This window comes from Colias croceus, chromosome 19 (genome assembly GCF_905220415.1).
Source record: "Colias croceus chromosome 19, ilColCroc2.1".
Taxonomy (NCBI): Eukaryota; Metazoa; Arthropoda; class Insecta; order Lepidoptera; family Pieridae; genus Colias; species Colias croceus.
Genome location: NC_059555.1, coordinates 3411883 through 3435550, shown reverse-complemented (window position 1 = coordinate 3435550; position 23668 = coordinate 3411883). Strand labels below are relative to the sequence as shown.

At 33.4% G+C, this 23668-nt stretch overlaps 5 protein-coding genes across 7 annotated transcripts; 2 read left to right on the top strand and 3 right to left on the bottom strand.

The window, feature by feature from the left end:
• Positions 1 to 1745: 1745 nt before the first annotated feature.
• LOC123700192 (coiled-coil domain-containing protein 86) lies at positions 1746 to 2460 on the bottom strand. Its single transcript, XM_045647333.1, has 2 exons — positions 2175 to 2460; positions 1746 to 2053 (listed from the first exon to the last, which is right to left on the bottom strand). Exons 1-2 carry the CDS (start codon positions 2375 to 2377, stop codon positions 1753 to 1755), a joined length of 504 nt encoding a protein of 167 aa, XP_045503289.1. The 5' UTR covers positions 2378 to 2460; the 3' UTR covers positions 1746 to 1752.
• A 485-nt stretch (positions 2461 to 2945) lies between these two features.
• LOC123700181 (actin-related protein 2/3 complex subunit 3) lies at positions 2946 to 4416 on the top strand. Its single transcript, XM_045647320.1, has 5 exons — positions 2946 to 3108; positions 3192 to 3368; positions 3453 to 3648; positions 3850 to 3911; positions 4230 to 4416. The coding sequence occupies exons 1-5, from the start codon at positions 3103 to 3105 to the stop codon at positions 4323 to 4325; spliced, it is 537 nt and encodes a 178-aa protein (XP_045503276.1). The 5' UTR covers positions 2946 to 3102; the 3' UTR covers positions 4326 to 4416.
• Positions 4417 to 7829: 3413 nt separating this feature from the next.
• Positions 7830 to 10662, bottom strand: LOC123700180 (short-chain specific acyl-CoA dehydrogenase, mitochondrial). Its single transcript, XM_045647319.1, has 5 exons — positions 10504 to 10662; positions 10045 to 10422; positions 9109 to 9524; positions 8678 to 8920; positions 7830 to 8355 (listed from the first exon to the last, which is right to left on the bottom strand). Exons 1-5 carry the CDS (start codon positions 10538 to 10540, stop codon positions 8212 to 8214), a joined length of 1218 nt encoding a protein of 405 aa, XP_045503275.1. The 5' UTR covers positions 10541 to 10662; the 3' UTR covers positions 7830 to 8211.
• A 348-nt stretch (positions 10663 to 11010) lies between these two features.
• Positions 11011 to 16491, top strand: LOC123700069 (polymerase delta-interacting protein 2). 2 transcript variants are annotated; one of them, XM_045647184.1, is made up of 7 exons: positions 11011 to 11172; positions 11269 to 11548; positions 12124 to 12168; positions 13294 to 13471; positions 14499 to 14662; positions 15064 to 15269; positions 15982 to 16491. In XM_045647184.1, exons 1-7 carry the CDS (start codon positions 11084 to 11086, stop codon positions 16097 to 16099), a joined length of 1080 nt encoding a protein of 359 aa, XP_045503140.1. In that variant the 5' UTR covers positions 11011 to 11083; the 3' UTR covers positions 16100 to 16491. The 2 variants fall into 2 exon arrangements, with proteins under 2 accessions (XP_045503140.1, XP_045503141.1); XM_045647185.1 differs by lacking the exon at positions 12124 to 12168.
• Positions 16492 to 19062: 2571 nt separating this feature from the next.
• On the bottom strand, positions 19063 to 23532 carry LOC123700068 (5'-AMP-activated protein kinase catalytic subunit alpha-2). Of its 2 annotated transcripts, none has more exons than XM_045647182.1 (7): positions 23068 to 23532; positions 22556 to 22861; positions 21984 to 22298; positions 21144 to 21339; positions 20548 to 20674; positions 19621 to 19740; positions 19063 to 19368 (listed from the first exon to the last, which is right to left on the bottom strand). In XM_045647182.1, exons 1-7 carry the CDS (start codon positions 23320 to 23322, stop codon positions 19116 to 19118), a joined length of 1572 nt encoding a protein of 523 aa, XP_045503138.1. In that variant the 5' UTR covers positions 23323 to 23532; the 3' UTR covers positions 19063 to 19115. The 2 variants fall into 2 exon arrangements, with proteins under 2 accessions (XP_045503138.1, XP_045503139.1); XM_045647183.1 differs by having other exon boundaries at positions 21999 to 22298.
• Between the last annotated feature and the right edge of the window lie 136 nt (positions 23533 to 23668).

The window sequence follows — 23668 nt, the reverse complement described above, 5'->3', positions numbered from 1 at the left end:
ATTTTTTATATTTATGTTAAAAGTATTATGGACAAAGTTGGTCTTATGTGACTAAAATAAATTGTTATTAGAACAACATCTATTGTTGTAGAATTATTGGATTAAAGTCGGTGTATCATTGCATTATGTGATGTTTTTGGATCGACGAAAATGCGTATTCATATTATAGTTCAATCCTCGAAGATGCGCTTATTTTAATATTTTTAAATCATGCTAAAATTTTATAGATTTTATTTTTATTTTTACTATATTTTATAGAGAAAATCAATTTGGTTGTTGCCGAGTTAGGGATATTAGAACTGAATAATGTTTCCCATCTTTCATTGCATCTTAATCTTACTCGGAAAGCACTTGATCAAAATGTATCATAAGGTCAATCGTTTTTATATTCTGAAAACCTATATATCTTGAAGATCATTCATGAACGCATAGTGTGATCTTAATCTACCTAACAATTTACAGGTGATATAATTACAATTTGACAGAAAAAATGATAAATTTCCTCTAACATCGCACACACGGCGATTAACTTTGTAAAGGGGGAACGGTGTCGCAGGAAATGCTAGTTATGTCAAAATAGATTATGTTTTCCATTACCGTACACTGCACTTCCTGATAGAAATATAGATGTGTCTTCGTGAATTGTTCTATTGTTAAACTATTATAATTGAACCTACTAACTACTAATTAAGTAAGGTTTGCAATTGTATACAAACAACCTATTTCCAGACACTTGTATGATCTAAGTAAAATTAAAATATGTCTCATGGATGTGTGATTTAACTTTTTTGTGAATTTACATTGTACTAATTTTTAATAGTTGTTAGATATTATTTTATTAAGTTTTGTAACGATAAGGAATTTAGCCTAATCAGTATTGTCAATGCAAATAACATTTTGGGCTCCAAATTATTTACAGTCAGTGTTATAATTTTATATTGAGTTAATATGTGTTGAGCTGTTTTTGCCCATTTCTCTTTTTGTCCTAAGTAAATGTATATGAAATTAACATTTTTTCACTTAGAATATTGACTGACTGTATGACGTGAGCCTTCATAACTTTTTTTTTACTAATAAGAGTTCAAACTAAATTTGAATGTTTTTCTAACAATTTCTGATCTTTATTATCAGCATTTTTATAATAGAAATACAATTGTTAGAAATAATAAATATCAAGTTTTTGAAATGTAAATATCTAAAATGTATGATGTAAGACTAATGTAATATTGTTTCACTGTCCCATTACATCACATGTAGACTATTCTGTATATAATTTCGATACATGACATTCTACTTATCCAATAAATTGGAAAATGCATTTAATATTTTTATATTGTATTTGTGGAGATTTGTAACAATACTTAATAAAAATATTAGATGGCAAGTGTGTTTTATTTCTTTCCTAAACCTAAACTAATATAATAAAAATGAGGTTTGTTCTTTTTAAATAAGCAAAAATGTCAGGAACTTCTTCTAAAATTATTATAATTTATCTAAGGACCAATAAAATTGGAATAAATGAAAAGAATTGTATTGGACAAAAATGTTCATGTTTTGAGGAGTTAGGTAGCATGGTAAAATAATATAAATTCAGATAGGTTTAGGCCTAGTTTAACAAATTAGTTATTTTAGAGAAAACAAGTAACAATCAACTTCACGGCTCTATTAGTTGTATAAGCAGGAAGTAGGATTTAAAATCTAGGTATATTGTTATTTTGATAGTTAATAAAAAACACACAGTTTATATTCTTCCTATTTATTCGAAGCAATTTCTTTATTTGTATCCCTTTTCTCGATGAATTTCAATTGCTTTTTCTTCATTCTTTTCAGTTTCTTAGTATTTGTTATAACTTGAACCACTTCTGATTTCTTTTTATTTTCTTCAGCACGTTTGATGTTCTCACGTCTCCTTTGCTTGCGTGCTTCTTCTTTTTCTTGTATCTGCTGAGTTATTTGCCGAGATAACTCTTTCGTGCGTTGTAGTTCTAGCCGCAATGCTGTCTTTTTTTGGAAATCTAATCTTATACCTTTTGTTTTTACTATAGTATTGAACCTAAAATAAAAAGAAATACCACGATTGTAAGTAAGTAGGAATGATGTTTTGTAACAAGTTGGGGTGAAAAAGTGTTGATAATGACGATGTCGGCGTTAAATACAACGTAATACCTACATACCTTTCTTTTTTGGTTTTCCAAAATCTCCCTGATTTAGGAATGCTTCTTATTTCGCTGGGTTCTGACTTCTTTTTTAAATTTCCTTTCGTTTGAGGTTTAGATTTGTTTACATCATCTAGTGGATTTTGTTCATTTTTCTGATCATTCTTTATATTGTGCAAAATGGACAATACTTTTGATTCTGTATTATTGTCAGTACTCATTTTAATGAAATTACTATTGTGTTTTTTACATTCATGTGTAAAACCACGTGTAGTTTACTATTTTTAATTTTATGTCAAACATGACGTAATAGGTAGGTTACGGCACAGACTAATAATAATATACTACGTATACAAGTTACGGTATACCTATTTATCAGACGTCAATTGTCACATTCTAGTGACATTGCCTAAGTGACATTATAGTGTCGACCACAGGTTTTCATTTCTTTCAAAATAAATTGGCTATTCACGTTCCATAATAATACCACAATACTTTACTTTGTACAAGCTTTGTACAAAGAACATAGTATTTTAGATGATTTTATCGTGGTCTATTATTAATTTGCAGTCGACAGAAAGGATTTTTAACGTTTGGTTTAAATTGAGACGAATCCAGAGTGGTGATGTGCACAGAGCAAGTAATATAGGTGATGTGATTCGTTTGCGCTACTTATCACTCTGTGGTGGATATCTCAAATCACTCTCAAATGACGTATGACATGGACATGGACCAAACATGGACCGACTCACCGACTGTCAAAAATGTATTAATCACTGAAGTCTGAATCACAAATTAATCATTTTAGGCGTTTACATTTACGAAAATACATAGGAAATTTAACTTATCTTTATAGTTTGTATTGTACGTAAATCTATTATAAATAAGTGTCACGACTAACGTAAAGTTGGAGTAAAGAGTAACACAGTCGTTTAAAGTTTATAAAATGCCAGTGAGTTTACCGGAAGAAATTTTCTATCATATTTCTTGCTAATAAATAACTCAAGTGTTTCTATAACTTATTTACAATTACAGGCATACCACTCTACTTTAACGGACTACACACAGTCCGTAGGAAACCTCGCTCTTTTGCCAATACGCACGACTTTTAGGGGTCCTGCTCCAATAAATCCAAAGATAGAATTAGATATCATCGATGAAGCATTAAATTACTTTAAGGCCAATGTTTTCTTTCGATTTTACGAAATCAAGGTGTGTTTTGTAGGGTTAATAATTTTACTTTGTTTTTTTTTTTTAATTAATTTAACTATTACTGACTAGTTTTATCATTTTTAGTCTGATGCAGACAGGGTTCTCATCTACTTAACTTTATATGTATCGGAATGCTTGAAAAGACTACAGAAATGTTCAAATAAGAACCAAGGGCAGCAAGAGATGTATATGCTTGCAATATCCAAGTTTGATATTCCTGGTGAAGCTGGATTTCCATTAAACTCTGTTTACGCTAAACCCTCTAGTCCTCAAGAAGCTGGTAATGTTATTTTCCCCTCCTGTTTGGAGACTAGCTTTTCATTGTTATATTTTGCTTGTGCAAGTTATATTATTAATATATTGTACATATATTCTACTGATGTAGAAAGATCAATAAGCTATAAAAAATTGTGTCTGCTATTTTAATAATGCTTATAGTAAATATTTTGCATTGTAAGCATAATAATATTGTAATTTTCAGATTTAATGAGACAGTATCTTCAGCAATTAAGACATGAAACAGGTGGTAGAGTCTGTGAAAAGGTAAGATTAGTGGTCAAAATTATGCAATAAAACTTATTAAGTATGAAATGTCATAGTAAAATAAAGTGGAATTACTTTTAAAATAATTATTTGTTATGGTCATATTTGTGATTACTTTCATATGCCTGTGAAAAACATTCACAGTAAACATTTCAATTATATATTTGTATAGTGAACTTTGTTTGAATTATTCAGTTACTTGTAATTATTGACTATATTTAGAAAAAAAAAAAGTTTTGCTGCATATTATATAATATATTATGCGTATTGTTTACTTACCATGCTGCTAAAAATAATCTTTTCAATTTACATTCACAGGTATTTGCTACTGAAGACGGCAAGCCAAGCAAGTGGTGGTTGTGCTTTGCAAAAAGGAAATTTATGGACAAGTCTCTATCTGGGCCAGGCCAATAAAATATTCCAAATTACTATAAAAAACATTTATTTTATGTATTTTACATAGTATTATGTTTACTTCTTTCAAATAAATATTGATTATGCTAAACTTTGTTTTATTTAAGAATTACAATTTAAAGTGTTTTGTTAAGTGCATAAATAGTGTAAAACTGAACTTTCATCTTACCAAAACATAGGTTTTTGACTTTAACACTAGTTCCACTTTTCAAACCTTGATTTTTAGGCAATATTTATTACAAAAACGTTGGTCACTAATATTCAAAATAATCTCTCATAATGCAATACTAAGTATGTACCTATGGATTTTGATTCACAATAAGGTTTACAATTTTAACAAAGTAGACTGTTTTAGTATACATATAAAGAATAGGAAAACATATTATGCTTATCAAATTAAGAAGCATTTCGACCATATATAATTCATACAAATATAATATACGTATTTTACAATGAGTTTTATGAGTATTATTAGGAGTATTATGCACATATACTTAATTCCATGAAAAATGATCTAGGTATACATATTAATTAATCTAGTTGCCTCCGAGAATTGCCTTAAGAGGCTGACAAGACCAAATTTAACAGACAGTCATATTATGACTGTTACTAGGCGGGGCCAGGTCGTAGAAGAAAATATGTGATTTAAGGAAAAGTGTGGGTCATATGCGAAATATTTTTTTTTTTTTTTTTTTTTTTTTTGTATGTATAAATGCAATCTGTTCAAGAACATTCAGCACTTGGTTATGAATGGATTGAGACTTGTAGGGCAGGCGATCCAGTGATGCCAGCCGTATTATTATTTTTTTTTTTTTTTTATTTTTTTTTTTTTTTTTTATAAATCAATGGGAGCTTTTCTTTTTAGTCTTTGGAATTTTGTGTCGTTTTTCATTAAATCCATGGCCAAAGAATTCGGATGTTCATCAAGTCTTTTTCTGTAGGAGCTCATAGAGTGCTTGATTTCGTCTTTAACTGTTCGAATTTTAAGATCGTGGTGTAACTGTTGGTTTGTAACATACCAAGGAGCGTTTGTGACTAGTCTAAGCATTTTCGATTGAAATCTTTGCAGGATTTCGATATTGGAGTTGGAAGCAGTTCCCCATAACTGGATTCCATAGGTCCAGATTGGTTTAATGATGCTTTTGTACAAAAGTAATTTATTTTCCAACGAGAGTTTGGATTTTTTGTTGAGGAGCCAGTACATTTTTCTCAGTTGAATGCCAAGGGCTTTACGTTTAGTAAAAATATGTGTTCTCCATGTGAGTCTGCGATCCAGATAGACGCCAAGGTATTTCGCGCCATCAGCCTGAGGAATAGGTACTCCATTGAGAGACACTTGAGAGCACGAGCCGTAACGAGTCGCAAATGTTACCTGTACAGACTTCTTTTCATTGGCTTTAATTCGCCAGGTTGATAACCATTCAGTAATTTTATCAAGACAGACTTGGAGGTTTGCACTAGCTTGTACTGGATTTTCGTGGATTGCTAGGGCTGCAGTGTCGTCAGCAAAAGTTCCAATTACCACGCCATCTGTCATGGGCAAGTCAGCTGTAAATAGCAGGTACAGTGTAGGACCGAGTACACTTCCTTGGGGAACTCCGGCATGAGCTTTGTGAAGGGTCGTTACGTATTCTCCTTGCCTTACTTGGAAGTGTCTGTCCTCTAGATAGGACTTGAGAAATATGAAGTGATTAGTTGGTAATTTAGTTTTTATTTTATATAGCAGGCCCTGATGCCAAACTCTATCAAAAGCCTGTGATATATCAAGAAACACTGCACTGCAGTATTTTTTGGCCTCGTAAGCTTTGTGAATTTTTTCTACCAGTCGGTGGATTTGTTCTGTGGTTCCATGTTTTTGTCTGAATCCGAATTGGTGGTCCGGTATGATTTTGTTTTCTTCTATTACGAAGTTCAACCTTTTCAAGTAAAGAATCTCGATTACTTTGGAAAGAATAGGAAGCAAGCTTATCGGCCTGTAAGAAGACACTTCTTCTGGGGCCTTACCAGGTTTCAGGATCATTATGACCTGTGCCACTTTCCATTGCCGTGGGAAAATGCCTCTCGATATTATACAGTTGAACAACTGAGTCAAAAATATTAAAGCTGAGTCTGGTAGTTCTTTCAGCATTTTTACAGTTATAAGGTCATATCCAGGAGCTTTATTCTGTTTCAGAGTTTTTATAACCGCTATAAGTTCACCTTTTTTTATTTTCTTTAATGGGAGATCAAGCTGGTAGGGATCATCAATGCTTTTAAGGCGATTCTTCATATCGGTTGACATAATTTTTTGGCAAGGATTTGGAACAAAGACTTCCTTTAGATGAGACGCAAAGGTTTCTCCCTTCTCTGGATCACTCTTTGCCCATGTGCCGTCTTTTTTCCGAATAGGGTGCTTGTGACTGATGGGTCTTTTTAGCTTCTTTACGGTTTTCCAGAGCGAATAGTCACTTGAAGCCTTGGCGTCCAGATTACGCAAGCGGCTTTCGATATCGTTGTCTCGTGCAGTTTGAAGAAGTTTTTTGAGCTTGGCTGATATGTTATTAAGACGTGTTTTGTCATTTGGGTATCTGGTTTGCTGCCACAGTTTACGCGCTCTTCGCTTCTCCGCTAACAGCTCGCGAATGGGCATTGGACAGTCCACTTTGTCACACCTTTTGGAAGCAGGAGTGCTGCTCCAGGCTGCATTCTGAACACAGTAATTAAAATGTTCTACACCTTGTTCTATGTCTTCTTGAGTTTTCAGCGATAGCTTGAGGTTTATGCAGGACTCTACACTTCTGCGAAACATATCCCAATCAGTATTTTTACCATGCAGACGTGTCGCAGGTTCAGTTCTAATAATTTTTTCAGATATTTCTACTAGTACTACACTGTGGTCTGATGACAGATCTAGAGAGGATTTGCATTTACAGTTATTTAATGGGATGCCCTTTATAATACAGAAGTCTACCAGATCTGGAATTTTTCTTGGGTCTGTTGGCCAGTAAGTTGGTTCACCGGTAGACACCGTTTCTAATTGAAGGTCATTTAAGGCTGCCTGGAGCTGTCTTCCTTTCGGAGTGGTTAAGCGTGATCCCCAGAGAGTATTCTTGGAGTTGTAGTCCCCACCTGCAATGAATCTGGGTCCTAATGATCTGAAGAAGCGGATATAATCTTCTTTTTTTAAATTATGTTTTGGTGGAGAGTACAGTGCAGTGACAGTGAGATTACCACGCCAGTCTTCAACAACTACACTTGTCCCTTGTATTTCAGGAGTGCTATATTTATGTGTCTCGTAGTGTCTGATGTTATTTTTTATTAGGATTGCGGAACCACCATGAGCTGAAATGCGAAATATGACTCGTTAGAGGTTCAGGTATGAATATGTTGACTTCGTGTTTTAAATTGCAGACCCGTATGTCAAAAAAATAAACACATAGAATCGTTAAATGATGATTTTAAAACCAATCTTTGCAATTATTTTCCATCAAGCCGATTTCGTCCAATTATGTATCGAGTCTTCAATTATTGGTCTTGTCAGCCACTTAAAAGATGATTGTATAAAGATAAGATTTTTCAATAAAAATATTAGATAACAATAGAAAATACAGAGTACTGTACATTATGGCACTAAAGTAATTGAAATAGATACTTATTATAAACAAAACATGATGGTCTGAGAAAGAAAATTTTACATAAGGCAGCATGTGATATAAGTTAAAACATTGTACATAGCAACCATTGTAATACTTTTTACTAACAAGAGGTTTCAAACGTTTATTTTTTAAGCTTAGAAACTATATTTGATTAGTTTGTGTAAAAATCTTCCGAAAATTGTACAGGCACAAAAATAAAAGGAGCTTCCCCACTCAAAACATTATAAAACTTATTAGGTACTTATATGTAATTAAAGTCCGTATTCCTTAATGATTTGTAAGGCGATGACCAACCTCTGTATCTCTGAGGTACCTTCATAAATCTCTGTAATTCTGGCGTCTCTGTAATGTCTTTCAGCAGGCATGTCGGATACATAGCCCATGCCTCCTAGCACCTGAAAAATAGTAAGTAAATTTAATTAAAGCTACATGTAGGTATTCAGATCCAGAATAAGACAAAGGTTACTTTATCCCGAAAATCTCACAAGACCGGGAACTATGCAGATTTTCATTGAATTCTTTGAAAATCTAGTCAGTTATAATAACATGTAGTGTAACTAACAATGTATGGATGTATATTTGTTACTCTTTGACTCAAATAGATTTTTATTAAATACTTTTCAAATAATGGTTGTTGCCGTGGGTGAACCGTGCAGCACATCTAAATATTTAAACATCTGTCTTACACTCTTAATAATCTCCTAATAAAAGGCTGACCTGTATACACTGATGGGATGCGAACGTAGCCGCTTCAGAAGCTGCAAGCTTAGCCATTGCCGCTTCCTTAGTGTACAGTTTCTTATTATCCTTCAACCACGCGGCCCTCCACGTCAATAGTCTAGCCGACTCTAGCCGGAGAGCCATGTCTGCTATCTTGGCTTGGATTGCTTGTAACTTCATGATCGGTTTGCCGAATGCTGTTCGTTTCGCTGCGTAATCTACGGCTACGTCTAATGATGCCTGAAATAATCGAATGTATGGTGTTTTTTTTTTCAAAAAAATCGTTTTTGAAATATTACAATTTGCTTTTTATATAAATTCTATTATTATAAAAAAAGGATATTCGTAACAAGTGTGTTTAGAGTTTATATATTAAAATAAAGGACACAAAAGCATCCAATCTTAGTACACAATTAACAAACTTATACCTGAGCTATTCCAAGAGCCTGAGCAGCAATACCAATTCTACCAGCATCAAGTGTCATCATAGCAATTTTGAAACCCATTCCTGGCTCTCCCAATATGTTTTCTTTGGGTATCTCACAGTCTTCAAACATTAAGGAACAAGTCGATGAACCTCTTATACCAAGTTTATCTTCTTTTTTGCCTAATTCCAAGCCTTTAATTGGTTTTGGAACAATAAATGCAGATATGCCTTTATGTTTTAGACTCTTATCTGTAGTGGCGAACACAACAGAAGCTTTGCTCTCATATCCATTGGTTATCCAGCATTTTGTGCCATTTAGCGTCCATTTGTCTCCGGAGTCTTTGGCGGTTGTTGAAGCAGCACCTGCATCGGAACCATTGCCTGGCTCTGAGAGGGCAAAGCAGCCAACAATATCTCCTGTAAGGAAAAACAATTTGATTTGATATTAATTGTATTGTTTTGCTATTTTCATGCTTTTGGGAAAAATATTTGTTAAAATTGAAATGCAAGGAAAAATGTATGAAGACTTACTGCTCTTGTCTATTTAGTTGAAATAAACACAAACAAGCATCACAAGCCATCTATAGCAACATATTTTCTTTAATTTTTTCTGAATATAGATTTATCAACTTGCAAATTATTTTATGAAATTTGTTTGTATTATTATTAAAATTTCATAACTACAAAATTAGCAAATACTAGTAAGTGCTGAGTTATAGTTTATGCTATAATTAGCATTATTGTTTTAATTTTATAAGCATGTTGCATATCTTGCTGATAATCACACTGACAGCCATTTCAATACTTATTCACTTATATATTTTCACATAGTATTTGTCATTATATTGATAGATATTCTTACATAGGTAACATCTAGAAGTTGAGAAACTGGCTGCAAATGTTATAAAAGTTAGTAAAATTAGTTTTAAGAACAAACCCGTACAAAAAGGTGTTACAAATTCTTTCTTCTGTTTCTCAGTGCCCCAATGTATCAATGGACCAAGGTATAAGGAATTGTTTACTGACATTATGACACCAGCAGATGCACAACCACGGGAAATCTCTTCAAGAGCAATAGCATATGCTAGGTAGTCCAGTCCAGACCCTCCAAGATCTTCAGGGGTTGCTATAGCCATAAGACCAAGTTCTCCCATTTTTTTAATAGCATCCCCCGGATACAAATGTTCTTTATCAAATTTAGCTGCATTTGGCTTCAATTCTTGTTCAGCGAAATCTCGACAAGTTTTATACAACATTTGGTATGTGTCTGGCAGTGCTGCGAGAGATGCTATTGATCTGTTTGGAGGCAGTTGGCCTGAAAATAATTTTATCAGTATCATTATTGTTATTCACTTTTTCTTAAATTACCTGCAATCCTTCATATTTTTATCCTTACCTAACCCTTTAGTGGACTTTGTTAGTAACCTGAGCATTTTAAATTGTATAGATTTTATAAGATTATAAGTTTTGTAAGTAAAACTAAACAAATAAAAAAAATCACACGTAACTTTTGAAGTTTCAAACTTTGAAGTTTGAACCTTGCACAAACTACAAAGCAATAACAATGAACAATAATATGGTCAAGGTCAATGACCACTATATTATTTTATCTGTGATTTTGTCAATGTGTTTGTCAACATCAAGTTTTGTTGCATATTTAGGATAATTATTAGGCTCTTTACCTGCATTTTTCATGACGATTTTTACCAAGCATGTCCTTTGTTTCTATATTACTTGCTCTGTGCCACACTCTGTGCTTTGTACTGCTTTGTTTAGGATGTGCCGGAGTAGTTAATTATTGTCCCGGAACACAGTTCCTAAACCACTCCTAAACTAAACAATTAATTTCACAACGGGCAGCACAAGTGAAATTACGTCAGTCGTTTGACATAATGTCAATTATCTAACAGTTGTCACTGTCAATTAAAAAGCGAAAACAACGACAACCAAAAAACATTAATTTTTACAATGATAAAATGGAGATATTGCGAAGATTTGTGCCAGCAAATCCGTTAAGATTGACAGCAACGAGAATAATATTAACTCATGTAGCTCATTATACTAGGTAAGCATATGCTTTAGTTTTTGTGTTATTGACAATGATTTTATAAAATACCTTAACCTCCAAATAAACATATATTATTTTTGTCATAATTTCTAGACTAGCTGAAGTAGGAAAATTAGAAGCTCCTAAAACTTCTGGTAAATATGAAACGGGTCAACTCATTTTACACAAAGTGTTTGGTTATCGAGGAGTTATATTATTCCCATGGCTTGCAAGAGTGTATGATAGAGACGCAATAAATAAAAAGGAAAACTCAGATCCTTCAGCTGCAGGCGAAGCCTCTGGCGATACTTTATCCAATGTTGGCAAGGAAGTAAAGGGCAGAACTCATACATTTTACCAAGTCCTAATAGATACAAGAGATGCACCTTATATAGTAAGTATTTAGTTAGTTTACTTAGTAAAACAGCTATCTTTAAACCTTCCTCTACTTTTAAACCTTTATGGTTGAATGTAAAATATTTACTTTCATAAATAGATACTTAAATTACAATGCTTCTGCTTCCCAATATTATGCTATTTTCATAATGTATGTCTTCTAATCAGATTAATAATAAAATCGATATATTTATTAAAATAAAATATTTTTACATTAAGGTACTTAGTAAAGGCAAATAATTACTAAAACTAAAGTTTCAATATAATAATGCTCCAATAAAATTTTCTATTACATATTAACACAGTGTAATTTAAAAGATTTTTTGTGTGAATAACACACTTACAATTGAACGCTAATATATTTTTAATTTTATATTTTTTGGCCACTGCAAGTTGCTTATTTATAACAATTCATATTAGTTAGTAAGATCTATAATTTGTCACCAATACCTTAGTGTAAATCAATATAAAAATACATTACAAATATGTTTTAATCAGTTTCTTTAGTAAATATTACAAATTGTATGTATGGAATTAGTTCAAATGTATACTAAATAAGTATGCTTTATTTTGACTGTGCAAACAACAAACGACATGAGACCAGAATGGAAGAAGAAGGTACACAATAATTTACATATAAATGTATCATTGTTTGTGGTTATTATAATTTTATTAACATAGCTTACTAATTGTTTATGTTTCAGGATTGAATTAATAATTTACACATTATAATTTATTTATATAATACAATAAAAACTCATTGTGAAGTATAATTAAAAATCATTCACAAATCAAGATAATTTACACATTTCTGACTAAATAATAATAAAAAAATTCACAGCTAACCTTTTCAACTAGTTTGACAATCAGATAAAGTTAACTATGTCATAAAAATGTTGTTCATTACATATTTTTTAATTTTGTTTGTGTTTGTCCTTGATGTTTTAAATTTAAGATTGCTATCTAGCCCTTGCATTTATTTCAAAAATAAAAAGGTGTGGACTTTATATTATTAAGAGGAGGTTTTTTAATAGCACGTTTCTTAGTCCTTATCATATTTACCTGAAAAAAAAAATGACTTTAAGTATGTATGCATAGAATTTATAGATATAACTCTTGATATTGATAAAATAATTAATTAAAGTTTGTTTCTGAAAAATAAAATGTTGAAAGTGCATGATATACAACTGATTAAACATATCGTGATAAAGTATTTTTATACAATGTTAAACTTTCACCGAAAATGTTATCAACATATCACTAACATTTATCATTCTACTATTTATAAGCAATCATATCAAAAATTCTAACAAAATATAATATACATTTATACTTTTATTATAAGTTTAGCATAAGTATATTAGGTATTTTGAATTGTAGTAACTTTGACGAGTTTAAAAATCGATGTTTAACGGACATCGTAATTATTCTCGATTATTCAATAAATTTTGTATTCTCGATAATAGACTTGGTATATTATAGTCATTAGTTTTTGACGTCGGAGACTAATGAAAAAATCGGTTTTCGTAGAACACAAAAACCCGATGACCTACTTGTCCATAACAGTAAGTTAAATACCCCTTTTAGGATGCGGAAATTTATTTAATTTTGCTCTTTTTGGCTATCTTTAACTGATATTATCTGTATCTATAGACTTGCTGTTGGTCTTTTGACCTTTAACCCAATTATAGAGTCAGCACAAATCAAAGGCGGAAGCTTAAATTTTTCTCTCATTTTTTTCAGCGTGCTCAAACCGAAGCGGTGACATTCCTCGGTAATCAGGAATCGAGCCGCAGCCTATACGCAATACCTGGCTTGGATTACGTAGCCCATGACGACATTATACCATACGCTTCCGTGGAACGGGTGCCCCTGCAACATGAGCTGTTTGACAAGTTTTTAATGCACAACCCTGATAAAGGTTAGTAGGTAGTGCCTTGTATGGTAGGGCTGGCCGAACTTGATTTTATAAGGATTGCTAGCCTTTCGGGTATGGTCGTAAGAGCTATTTCTTATTTATTATAGTTAGTTTCTAAATCTACTATGTATATAATTCAGTATCATTAGGTAGTATATGACATGATTACAAACTACATGGGCAGATTAAAAATTTAAGTGTATTTATTTTTCGTAAACATTCATGGATCAACCTCACACATTTAAAACAAAATGTTCGAAATATTGAATCTCGTTTATCGTTAATAAATAAATAATAATAAATAAAATAAATATTGTAGGACATTATTACACAATTAATATTCAAATCACGATCTCATGTATCGTTAATATTCTAAATTAAAGTTTAAGGAATTAAAAAAATAACTAATAATAAATAAATTAGTATGTCAGTGGGAACACACCCTTATAATCGTCTCTATCATGTCTGTCTACATTGATAGTAACCAGTTAGCCCTATATCATCAGAAAATGGGATTGTTGTTTTTCTTGATATAAATACATATTCACGATCAGGTAATATAGTGAAACTTGTTAGAAAATTTGCGCAATTCCATTTCGTTTTGAACGAAAAATGCTATGCAGCTATGGTTCATAGTCCAAAATGTGTGTGAAAATTGGCACCTTAACTTTGAATATTTGCCAAGATTTACATTGTAGCTATTAAACACAATTCTACAATGTACATATACCTACTATATGCTTGTACTAACAAAACTTTGTAAATAAAAAAATATGTTATTGACGAGAGACATTGAAATTAGCGTCTCTAGAATAACCTTGATCATCCTTCATGTATTTTTTGTATCCTTTAAGGATAATAAATGAAATTTAAGAGAAAGTGAGCTTATAAAGAAAATGCGGGTCCGAGTCCCGCCTCGTGATCGATTTTTTTCTATTCTTTATAAAATTTATTTTCATAAAGCATTTGAATGCCATTAAAACCAAAAATATCAAATAGTACATTTGAATACAGAAATTTCTCATTTTAGACCCACCCTTCATCGCGCAAGAGACACTACGCGCATGGCAAAAAAAGAACCACCCGTGGCTCGAACTAAGTGACGTTCACCGTGAGACCACAGAGGGCGTCAGAGTCACCGTCATACCGTTCTATATGGGCAGTCGGGAGTCGCAGAACTCGGCTGTTTATTGGGTAAATGTTATTTTTTTGTTGTAGAGCAAGTATTGCGACATATGTTAGAGTAAGGAAATTTACTTTGTAAATTTGTATCGTACAAAAAAAAAAATAGTTTCTCTTTCTGTAGCAGTACTTTGAAGGTAGTTTGAAAAAATTTGAAATCTTGTTCATATATTTTTTTAGCTCTTTGAGGTAACTGAATATGGCACGATAATTCTAATAACGATATCCAATCAATATGAATGCTATTTTTATCAAACCTATAAATCTGCCTCATAAATATTTTGACTGCTTTTGCTTCATTGTGTATCAAATCATCTGAAGTAGAAATCACTACTTTAAAATCACCTAAAATGCGAAATGTATCAATAAAAAAAGTCACTAGTCGCTGTATTTTAATAATCTTTTGTTCGCAGTGGCGCTATTGCATCCGATTAGAGAACCTCGGTCCGCAAGCGGTACAACTGCGCGAGCGGCACTGGCGCATCTTTTCCCTCAGCGGCACTCTGGAGACCGTACGGGGGCGCGGCGTGGTCGGGCAGGAGCCGTTGTTGGCCAGACACGCGCCCGCCTTCCAGTACAGTAGCCATGTGAGCTTGCAGGCACCCAGCGGGCATATGTGGTAAGAAGAACAACCAAAAAAGAAAAAAAAATCGAAAAAAAAAGAATTAAGAATATATCTATACTAATATTATAAGGGTCAACTCACACCAAAAGAGCGTCGAAGCGCGGCGAAGCGGAGCGCAGTTTCCGTGTCATATGAATTTTAACTTTATCTTCATTACTATAATACTTATTATCGCATGACAAGCTCGAACGAGTCGCGCGGATGCCCGCGGCGCCGCTGGAATTCCGTGGAATTCCATTAAAGGAGCCGTGCGACTGCGCGAGAAGTCGCGGGAATTCCCGAGAATGCTCGAGCATTCGCGAGCGGCCGCTGGCAATATCCCGCCCCTCGCGCCCGCTCCCCGCACGCGTCTGTGCGCGCGAGCATTCGAACTGCGCAAAGAGCGACCCGTGAATTCATCGCGGGAAGGCGCGCGGATTCCCGCGACTGCTCGAGAAGTCGCTGGAATGCTCGAGAAGTCGCGGGCCTCCGCTACTCCGCGCTTCGCCGCGCTGCGCTGCGCTTCGCCGCTCTTTTGGTGTGAGTTGACCCTAAAGCTGAAGAGTTTGTTTGTTTGAACGCGCTAAGCGCGGGTGAAACCGCGCGGAGCAGCTAGTTATAAAATAAATGACGTTAAATTATCCCACTACACCCTTGATCTTACGTTGTCTTCAACGCGAGTTAATTATTTTTCGACAAACATTGACTAAACATGTAATAATTTCAGGGGCACATTCAGGATGGAACGCGAGGATGGGTACACATTCGATTGTCGGATTCCGCCGTTCTCGCTGGAGAGCAAACCGGACGAAGGTGCGCCAGTAGCGCCATCTTCTGCCGCCTAAACGAAACAACTTAGATGCAATTACCAATGACCGTTTACCACAGATTATACACGAATATAGATAAATAATATCTGAAATGTCAAAATATAAAGACACTTTGAATGACAGTTATTTTCTTGTCTGAATGGACAAGCAATTTTAATAAAAAAGCTCGAGGCTCGAGAAACATGTCACTTAGATAGTGCTTACTATTTTGTGCTGAATAAAAATTAAATAAAAAAATATAGCTCCTCATCAACAAAAAAAAAGGAAAATCATTCACGAAGATACTTCACCTAAGTCATTATTTATTTAAAAGCTCTTTGATAGATGCTAGAGGTAGACTGTGTCCTCAATTGAAATTTTAGTTATGTAATATAATTTCTAGATCTAATAAATTACAGTATTCTGTTTAACTTGTTTTATTTAATGAAACCACATTTGAGATTTTTACAATTATATTATATTTATAAATGAAATTTAAAGTAATCTTTCGCATTATACATATACATTTCAATATGTTAGTAAAACGATCTACATTCTACGTATTATTAATAATACTGACCCAGCGCAGAAACTATAACTCATAAGATTGCTGACCTTACCACAAGCCAAATGTTTAACGATTTGATTATTATTGTTTATTACGACCTCATTATTATCAATATAATCAAATAATTTATTATGCAATATTTTGTTACGTAAACGTATCGCTTTATAGTAAATAATAATTGGAGCATCGTATTCGAGTCAAGGACATAAATACAACACCTTAATGTATTTATTATTAAATGGTATTTTGCAAATCAGTCATTTGTTATTTTCCTTCAATGAAGTTGGTAATTTTGATCACAAAAAAAACTAAACTGGGTTTGTAGTAAAGTCGAACGTATTCTTCATCGAGACACGGATAAAAAACAAAATAATAGTATGCTATTTTATTCATATATTAATTTGCAGTATTCATATACTTTATCATTTTGAATATTATAACCCCTTTTATACATTTTCAACTGGGTTGTTATTGATTACCATCACCATGAATTATGAATTAGTTACAAATATAACAATTTTAAAGAAAACTGAGATAAATTGTTTACATTCCGCTTTCCATAATCTGACTAGATGAATGTTATAAGAAATAAGGGAAGTAATACGATGACTGCAGTGGAGACTACAAGTTTTATAGTGTTTTATTGTAATTGGGAAATTAATCACAGTCTGTTGAATTTAAAATTGTATTATTTTTACAATTTTGAATGCATTATTTATAATAATAAAAAAGCGATTAACAGTACACCTTATGAAACTCGCATATAGACTGAACCATTGCCATTAAAAATTGCCAACCGCAAAAGAAAAAACCGAAGCTCAAACTTATAAGCGGCTTGATAAACATTTATCTCAATTCTGTATTACAAACCTAGTAAGTATTTTTATTTATTTAATTAATAATGGCGATAAGCTAAAATCACTAGTGTCTATTTCTACTAGCTATGATTAAAAGGCACTTCTAGTTTCTTTGGTAAAGTATACTGAACCTGTGCACTAAAATATTTTATTAGATAAATGTTGGCTCCGAATCTGTTGTCGTTGTTTAGATTAATCGGAAATAGCAATGTTTCTCACTCATAAGAATCGTTTATTATTTTCTTATGAGCCCTCTTCACAATGTGCACGTGGACGTTATACGTGTGGATGCGATAGTGTAGAGGGAGTAAATGTGTATGATCGTCTGTAATTGTAGATATTTATTAATATTTATATATATTATTTTATTAATATATGGCGGCAAACATTGACGAATATTTTGGGTCAGGCTGTCCATTGTGAAGAGGGCGCTTCATAATAGTTTACCTAGAGACATATTTATAAAATCGATATTTCTATTTATAAATGTGACGGCATTTCGACCCAAAAGAAGGGCAAACCAAAAAACTTCTAGTAGGTACCTAATTAACGACAACATCATCGCAACCAAAATAATATTTAGTAATTCTGTCGATGTATTTTGTTGAAAATTAGCAAGAGATACTGCAAGAGGAGAAAATTTTCTAAATATACTACAAGTAACTTTTTTTTTGGTTTGTTAAGAATAGTTTTAGTAATATTTATTAATTATTTTAGTAGATCTATAAATTACGGGTATTCTTACACTAACGGACCCCATTTATCTAAGGAAGACAATATGTGCGGTCCCATTTCTTCACACAATAATTTTATTCACAATTTACATTCCAATTCATTTCGATCGTATTTGACACATAAATGGTGAAATTATTCGTAATAATATGTCCAACGTCTATGTGTACATAATAATTTTGCTAGGTATATAGCATAGCGTATAATGTCCACATTATTATGATGACATCTGATCCAAATATTTTAAAGCGTTTTGACGTATCGCTCGCAACCCCTTTTTTCAATTCGTGTTCGTAACAAATAAGCCCCCGTTTTAATTTTTTGTGGCATAGCGATGATATCATTTCATTGCACATATTATTGCTAACTAGACATTGATTTACTACTACAGTAGATAGTGCATGATTTCCTGAAAAGTAGACTCGATTCTCAACTGATGTACAGTTTAGGCTGGTTGCAGAGCTTGACCGACCGTCAGTGCGTACCGTCGGTCCTGACGATACGCATCAACAATTGTATGACTATGACACTAATGCGCATGACAGTACGCGTGCGTATGGTCGGTCTAGCTATGAACGGGTTTATGAATTTCCATACATATGACAAGCGCGACTGACGTACGCACTGATGGTCGGTCAAGCTCTGCAACCAGCCTTATAAAATTATTAACAATTCATTTGCAAGGTTGAATTTGGCAAAAACAACCTGTACGTAAAGACAATTTTATTTGAGCTTGCATAATATTAATTAACCTGCATGTCGGTAAAAATGTATTTTCACATAGGGACACACTTGAAACATTTTCATATATTTTATGTAACATAGTAATAAATCAATGTATCTACAGCTTATCATTTTTGTATAATTCAGATTTATTTCACCAGGTTGACGATATCTATCGAGCCAATTGAATAATTAGGGCTGCGCACATTTCGAAAAACTCCATAGTGTGGTGACCCTGTGTTTGCATGGGGGATGGGAGGGAGGTGACGGGGGTTTGTGCGAGGGGGGAGGCGGTTTCATCTTCTGGGTCCTCTTTTTCCCCTGAGAGGGATTTGAAATCGAGGAGGTAAGACTTGTAGTCCACTTGGTAGAGTTGTAGCGACATCTTCACGTACTTTTGCGTCATTTTGTTGAGCGTGCGGACCCTGGTAAAAATATGTTTTTTTTTTATTTCCAGAAGAAATAGAAAACCATAAATTTAAAAATTTTTAAAATCGAAAAAAATCGATACTGGGGCGAAATTAGAACCAGTGTCCTTCGTCTACAATTTCGAATCCTACCTTTTAATTGAATATTATGAAAATATTTAGTTTTTTAAGCATATGAATGCTTGAAATTAAACATGAACATTTTGTTCATTTATCAATTTCCTTTTTATAAAATAGAATATAACTGACCTAACATGATAAGGATTGATGACTTTCCACTCGTAATCCAAAGCCTTCATAGCGCGGAACACTTCCAACATTATATCGTTTGGCTTGCTCTGGGATCGAATACCCAAATGCCATTTAGCTCTGAAATATGAAAAATAATAATTATTATTACTCAGAAAAAAGGGCCTACCAAATCCAAATCAATTAAATGTTTTTTCGTTTGTTTGTGTGCTAATCATTGACATACAATAAATATACAGGGTGTCCCACTGTTGGTATACTAAGCTCAAAGGAGGTTATGGTTTTGCATACGCTGAGTTTATAAAAAATACTTATAAAAATCCAGACGCATTTTTTTTTCAAATAGACGAATTCTTAAAACTCTATGTGAACACCCATAACAAACAACCCACCCAACTTTGCCATCAGCACGTGAAGTATCGTTTAAGATTATGTTTTCATCATTTCAAAATGCTCACATTACAGAAGCGGTATATGCCGGCTGCGCGAAGCTAATGAAGAAAGCATGGATTTTCAGGAAATTTTTTTGACATAATTTTGTTGTTTAAGTATTTTTTACGTGTTCAGTGTATGCAAAACTACAAGTCCCTTCACGCTTAGTATACCAATAGTGGGACACCCTGTATAGACTCATTAGTAGGCAGTTTTCTAATGAGCGAAGTGAAAATAGTCTTTGAACATTACTGCCTCGAAATAAGGTATTAATTTCAATGAATGTTTTATACAAGTCGCTCCGATATTCTTCGACGACCTACGACTATTTGATAGGCTATTGTAAGTTGCTAAATGCTAATAGATAAACTCGACCGATTGTCAAAACTTGCATTACACTTCAGAACCTGGTCTTATATTTTTTTAGAACTCTTACCGGAAAACTTTCTACAGATTTGAGAAGCAAACAATTTAAATAAAATCCTATCTACTGACCGTTTAACAGGCGTGCCACGTTGCTTATCAGCAGCGGGCTGAGCAGCGGGCGACGATTTATCCCGCAATGGGGCTATACGTTCAGGGTGCGGACGGTGTGTTTCAGTCACTGCGGGCGGCGAAGCATCTGTAATTTTTTATAATTATGAAAATTTTCAGATATAATGTGAAAATTATTATATGATTTTTATATAGAAAAAAAAAATATTGGTTGAAATGGTTGTTCATAAGGATCACGAGTGGCCGAGAAGTCAGGCGTCGCGTCGTCCCGGTATTAGGCGAAAGACGCGGGTTCAAATCCCGCTTCGTGATAGATTTTTTTTTATAATTTTTCTAATTGTTAAAAAATATCTCAAGAAGCAAACAAATAGTGCTATAAACTTAAAAAAAAACGACGTGTGGCACTCGGGGACTGCCGCGGTAAAGCTATTGCATGCTATGCCTTCAAGCCACACCTCCGCCCGTAGGAATGGGGAGCGTGAGGTTTTTTCGTTACGGAATTTCTCGATTCGGTCCCCGCGCTCAAGGCCCGCGATAGAAGCTATGCAATAGCTTAAAAATATACAGTTTTTAAAGTCATTTTATTAAGAACTCACTAGCTACATAAAAGTCCTTGATTTCAGCTCTTGCAGCTTCATCCGCCATGCGTTTGTTATCAATGATCAGATGGTACGCTATAGCCAGTTGATCGTGCGGGTCTCCGCTCAAGAGAGCGTTGTGCACTTCTTGTTCACGCACTCCAAACTTATCGCAGACTTCTGCTATTGCTTCTGTATCTATTACTCCACTATCCTGTTAAATAGAAATTTGTTATGGCATTTTTTCCTATTTTAGTAAATTTTTTGTGTTTTTGTTAAAAGTATATGGAGTACTTACTATTTTGCAGGCAATTCGGGCTAGTGTAAACTACATGTTTAATGAAATAACTTTTAAAGTAATAAATTAATCTAATAAATGTATTTTTGTTGTGAAAGGTAAAAAATAAAATATTTCATTAAAATTGTATTCAGTGTGTTCAATGAGATAAGTTATTGTTTGGCTGGCAGATTAATTTAGTTGGCTCTTTCTTAAATTATATTAATCAATCATAAGGAGATTTACTTTGAATAAAACTAATCATAGGAACTAAATCTAGAAATTTTATAAAAATATAATTTTGCTTATTTGACTTCAAATTAATCCACGTGAACAAATTTTTAAAATTAAATAAATTTACCAACACCCCAAAAATGTCAAAATTGTTTTATTGCTTTTATGATGAGTTGATAATATATGATGTTCCCACACCACTGTGCAAAATTAATAATAATTTCCACCATGATATGAAGACATGTACCACAATTATTGTGAAGTGTGCACTTACGCAATTTACTTAATATTTGTGATGTTAGTAAAATTTCCCTTGCTTAACTGTATAAAGGTACTGTAGTCCGTACATAGTTAATAAATACCTGCTCCACAGGTGATGGGAACAGGTATTCGGGGAGATCCTTCTGGAACCAGTCGTGTTTCTTCACATCTTCTATACTTGCCCTCTTCATGGGATCTACTTGCATCATATTACATAATAGACTGACAACGCTCTTGTTCAAGTATTCAGGGATAGGGAATATTCCGGATTTAATCTTTCTGAACAGAGTTGGGACGTGTTCATCGTCGAATGGTAGTGTACCGCATAGTAGTGCATACAGGATGACTCCACATGACCATACATCTACTTCTGGACCTGCATACAGTTTGCCTGATATAACCTGTAACAAATTTCTTTGTATTTATATCTTAAAGTTGACAATTAGTTCAAGATAGGATGTTATAAAGAAATATCAAGGCTGAATATTGTGTAGTATAAATTGCTATAAAACATATGCCTCATAAATCGATCTAAAAATAGGAAGGACAACAATACTCATTAATAGCAATAAAAAATGTATGAGTGAAAAGGTATCATTAGGGCAAATTAAGCTCCTTAAAAGTATATCCATTATCAATTATCATATTATTATCTTACCTCAGGCGCAGCGTAATTTGGCGAGCCACAAGATGTTCGCAGAAACTCCCCATCCATCATCATGTTGGATAGACCAAAATCAGCAATCTTTACATGCATATTGTGATCCAACAACAAATTCTCTGGCTTCAGATCTCTATGGACTATCATGTGTCTATGGCAGTAGTCCACACCAGATATAATCTGTTGAAAGAACCTACGGGCCTCATGCTCTTGTAGTTTACCTCTTTTCACAATGTAATCAAATAGTTCACCACCTGAGACATACTCCATAATCATAAAAATGTCTGTTGGTGTGGATATTACCTAAAAAAAGTATTGAAGAAATATTACATTGTTAATTCAAAATGTGGATGTATTTGTTTTAATTTTCTTTCATATACTAATTACAGTTGATCAATGATAAGAACAAGCAAAACTAACAAAGAATTACAAAGACATTTGTCAGATTTTCATGTTCTAAATTGCTAGCTACAGTTATCACTAGAGTGCTTACAACCAACTTATCTTACCTGATACAATTTGATAATATGTGGATGTCTAAAAAGTTTAAGGTTTTGTATCTCTCGTCTAATCTTTCCAACGACATCGAGAGACTTTATTTTTTGTCTGTTGAGGATTTTCACAGCGACTTTGTGTTTCGTAAGTTGATGTTCCCCAATCTTTACTTTTCCAAAAGTTCCAACTCCAAGTGTGGCTCCTAATGTGTAATGCCCTATTTTTACTATAGGCTGAGCCCCACTTGCTACCACTGGTTTTTCAGACATGATTTGATACGAATATTGCTAACAGAGTATAGTTTCAATGATTTTAACCCAGATTTCACGATAAAAATTCACATTGTTTGTAAAACTATTCTTAATCACTGATGTATGGCTCGGAAAATAAACCAATGAATGAAAATTGTATTTTATGGAAAAATATCTAAAATTATTCACTTGAACTTTGTATGCAAGGGCTAAGAAATGTGTTAGGTAGCTATACTAGCTGTATTCAAAATTATGAAATGTCAGCTGTCGAAGCGACACTTGCGACAGCTGACGCTTGACACTGCTACGCCGTTCCGTTTAAGGTGTTATACATTACTTCTCGAATAATGTATTTTTTGAGAAA

Coding starts and splice junctions, on each gene's coding strand:
- LOC123700192 (XM_045647333.1), bottom strand. CDS start 2,377: ATGAGTACTGACAATAATACAGAATCAAAAGTATTGTCCATTTTGCAC. Junction 2,054..2,174: donor TGGAAAACCAAAAAAGAAAG/GTATGTAGGTAT, acceptor TTTTTATTTTAG/GTTCAATACTATAGTAAAAA.
- LOC123700181 (XM_045647320.1), top strand. Junction 3,369..3,452: donor TTCGATTTTACGAAATCAAG/GTGTGTTTTGTA, acceptor TATCATTTTTAG/TCTGATGCAGACAGGGTTCT. Junction 3,649..3,849: donor CTCTAGTCCTCAAGAAGCTG/GTAATGTTATTT, acceptor TGTAATTTTCAG/ATTTAATGAGACAGTATCTT.
- LOC123700180 (XM_045647319.1), bottom strand. CDS start 10,540: ATGCTCAGGTTACTAACAAAGTCCACTAAAGGGTTAG. Junction 9,525..10,044: donor TGTAACACCTTTTTGTACGG/GTTTGTTCTTAA, acceptor TTTTCCTTACAG/GAGATATTGTTGGCTGCTTT. Junction 8,356..8,677: donor CATCCCATCAGTGTATACAG/GTCAGCCTTTTA, acceptor ACTATTTTTCAG/GTGCTAGGAGGCATGGGCTA.
- LOC123700069 (XM_045647184.1), top strand. CDS start 11,084: ATGGAGATATTGCGAAGATTTGTGCCAGCAAATCCGTTAAGATTGACA. Junction 11,549..12,123: donor CAAGAGATGCACCTTATATA/GTAAGTATTTAG, acceptor TGCTTTATTTTG/ACTGTGCAAACAACAAACGA. Junction 12,169..13,293: donor GACCAGAATGGAAGAAGAAG/GTACACAATAAT, acceptor CATTTTTTTCAG/CGTGCTCAAACCGAAGCGGT.
- LOC123700068 (XM_045647182.1), bottom strand. CDS start 23,322: ATGTCTGAAAAACCAGTGGTAGCAAGTGGGGCTCAGCCTATAGTAAAA. Junction 22,862..23,067: donor ATATTATCAAATTGTATCAG/GTAAGATAAGTT, acceptor TACTTTTTTTAG/GTAATATCCACACCAACAGA. Junction 22,299..22,555: donor CAAATTACGCTGCGCCTGAG/GTAAGATAATAA, acceptor AATTTGTTACAG/GTTATATCAGGCAAACTGTA.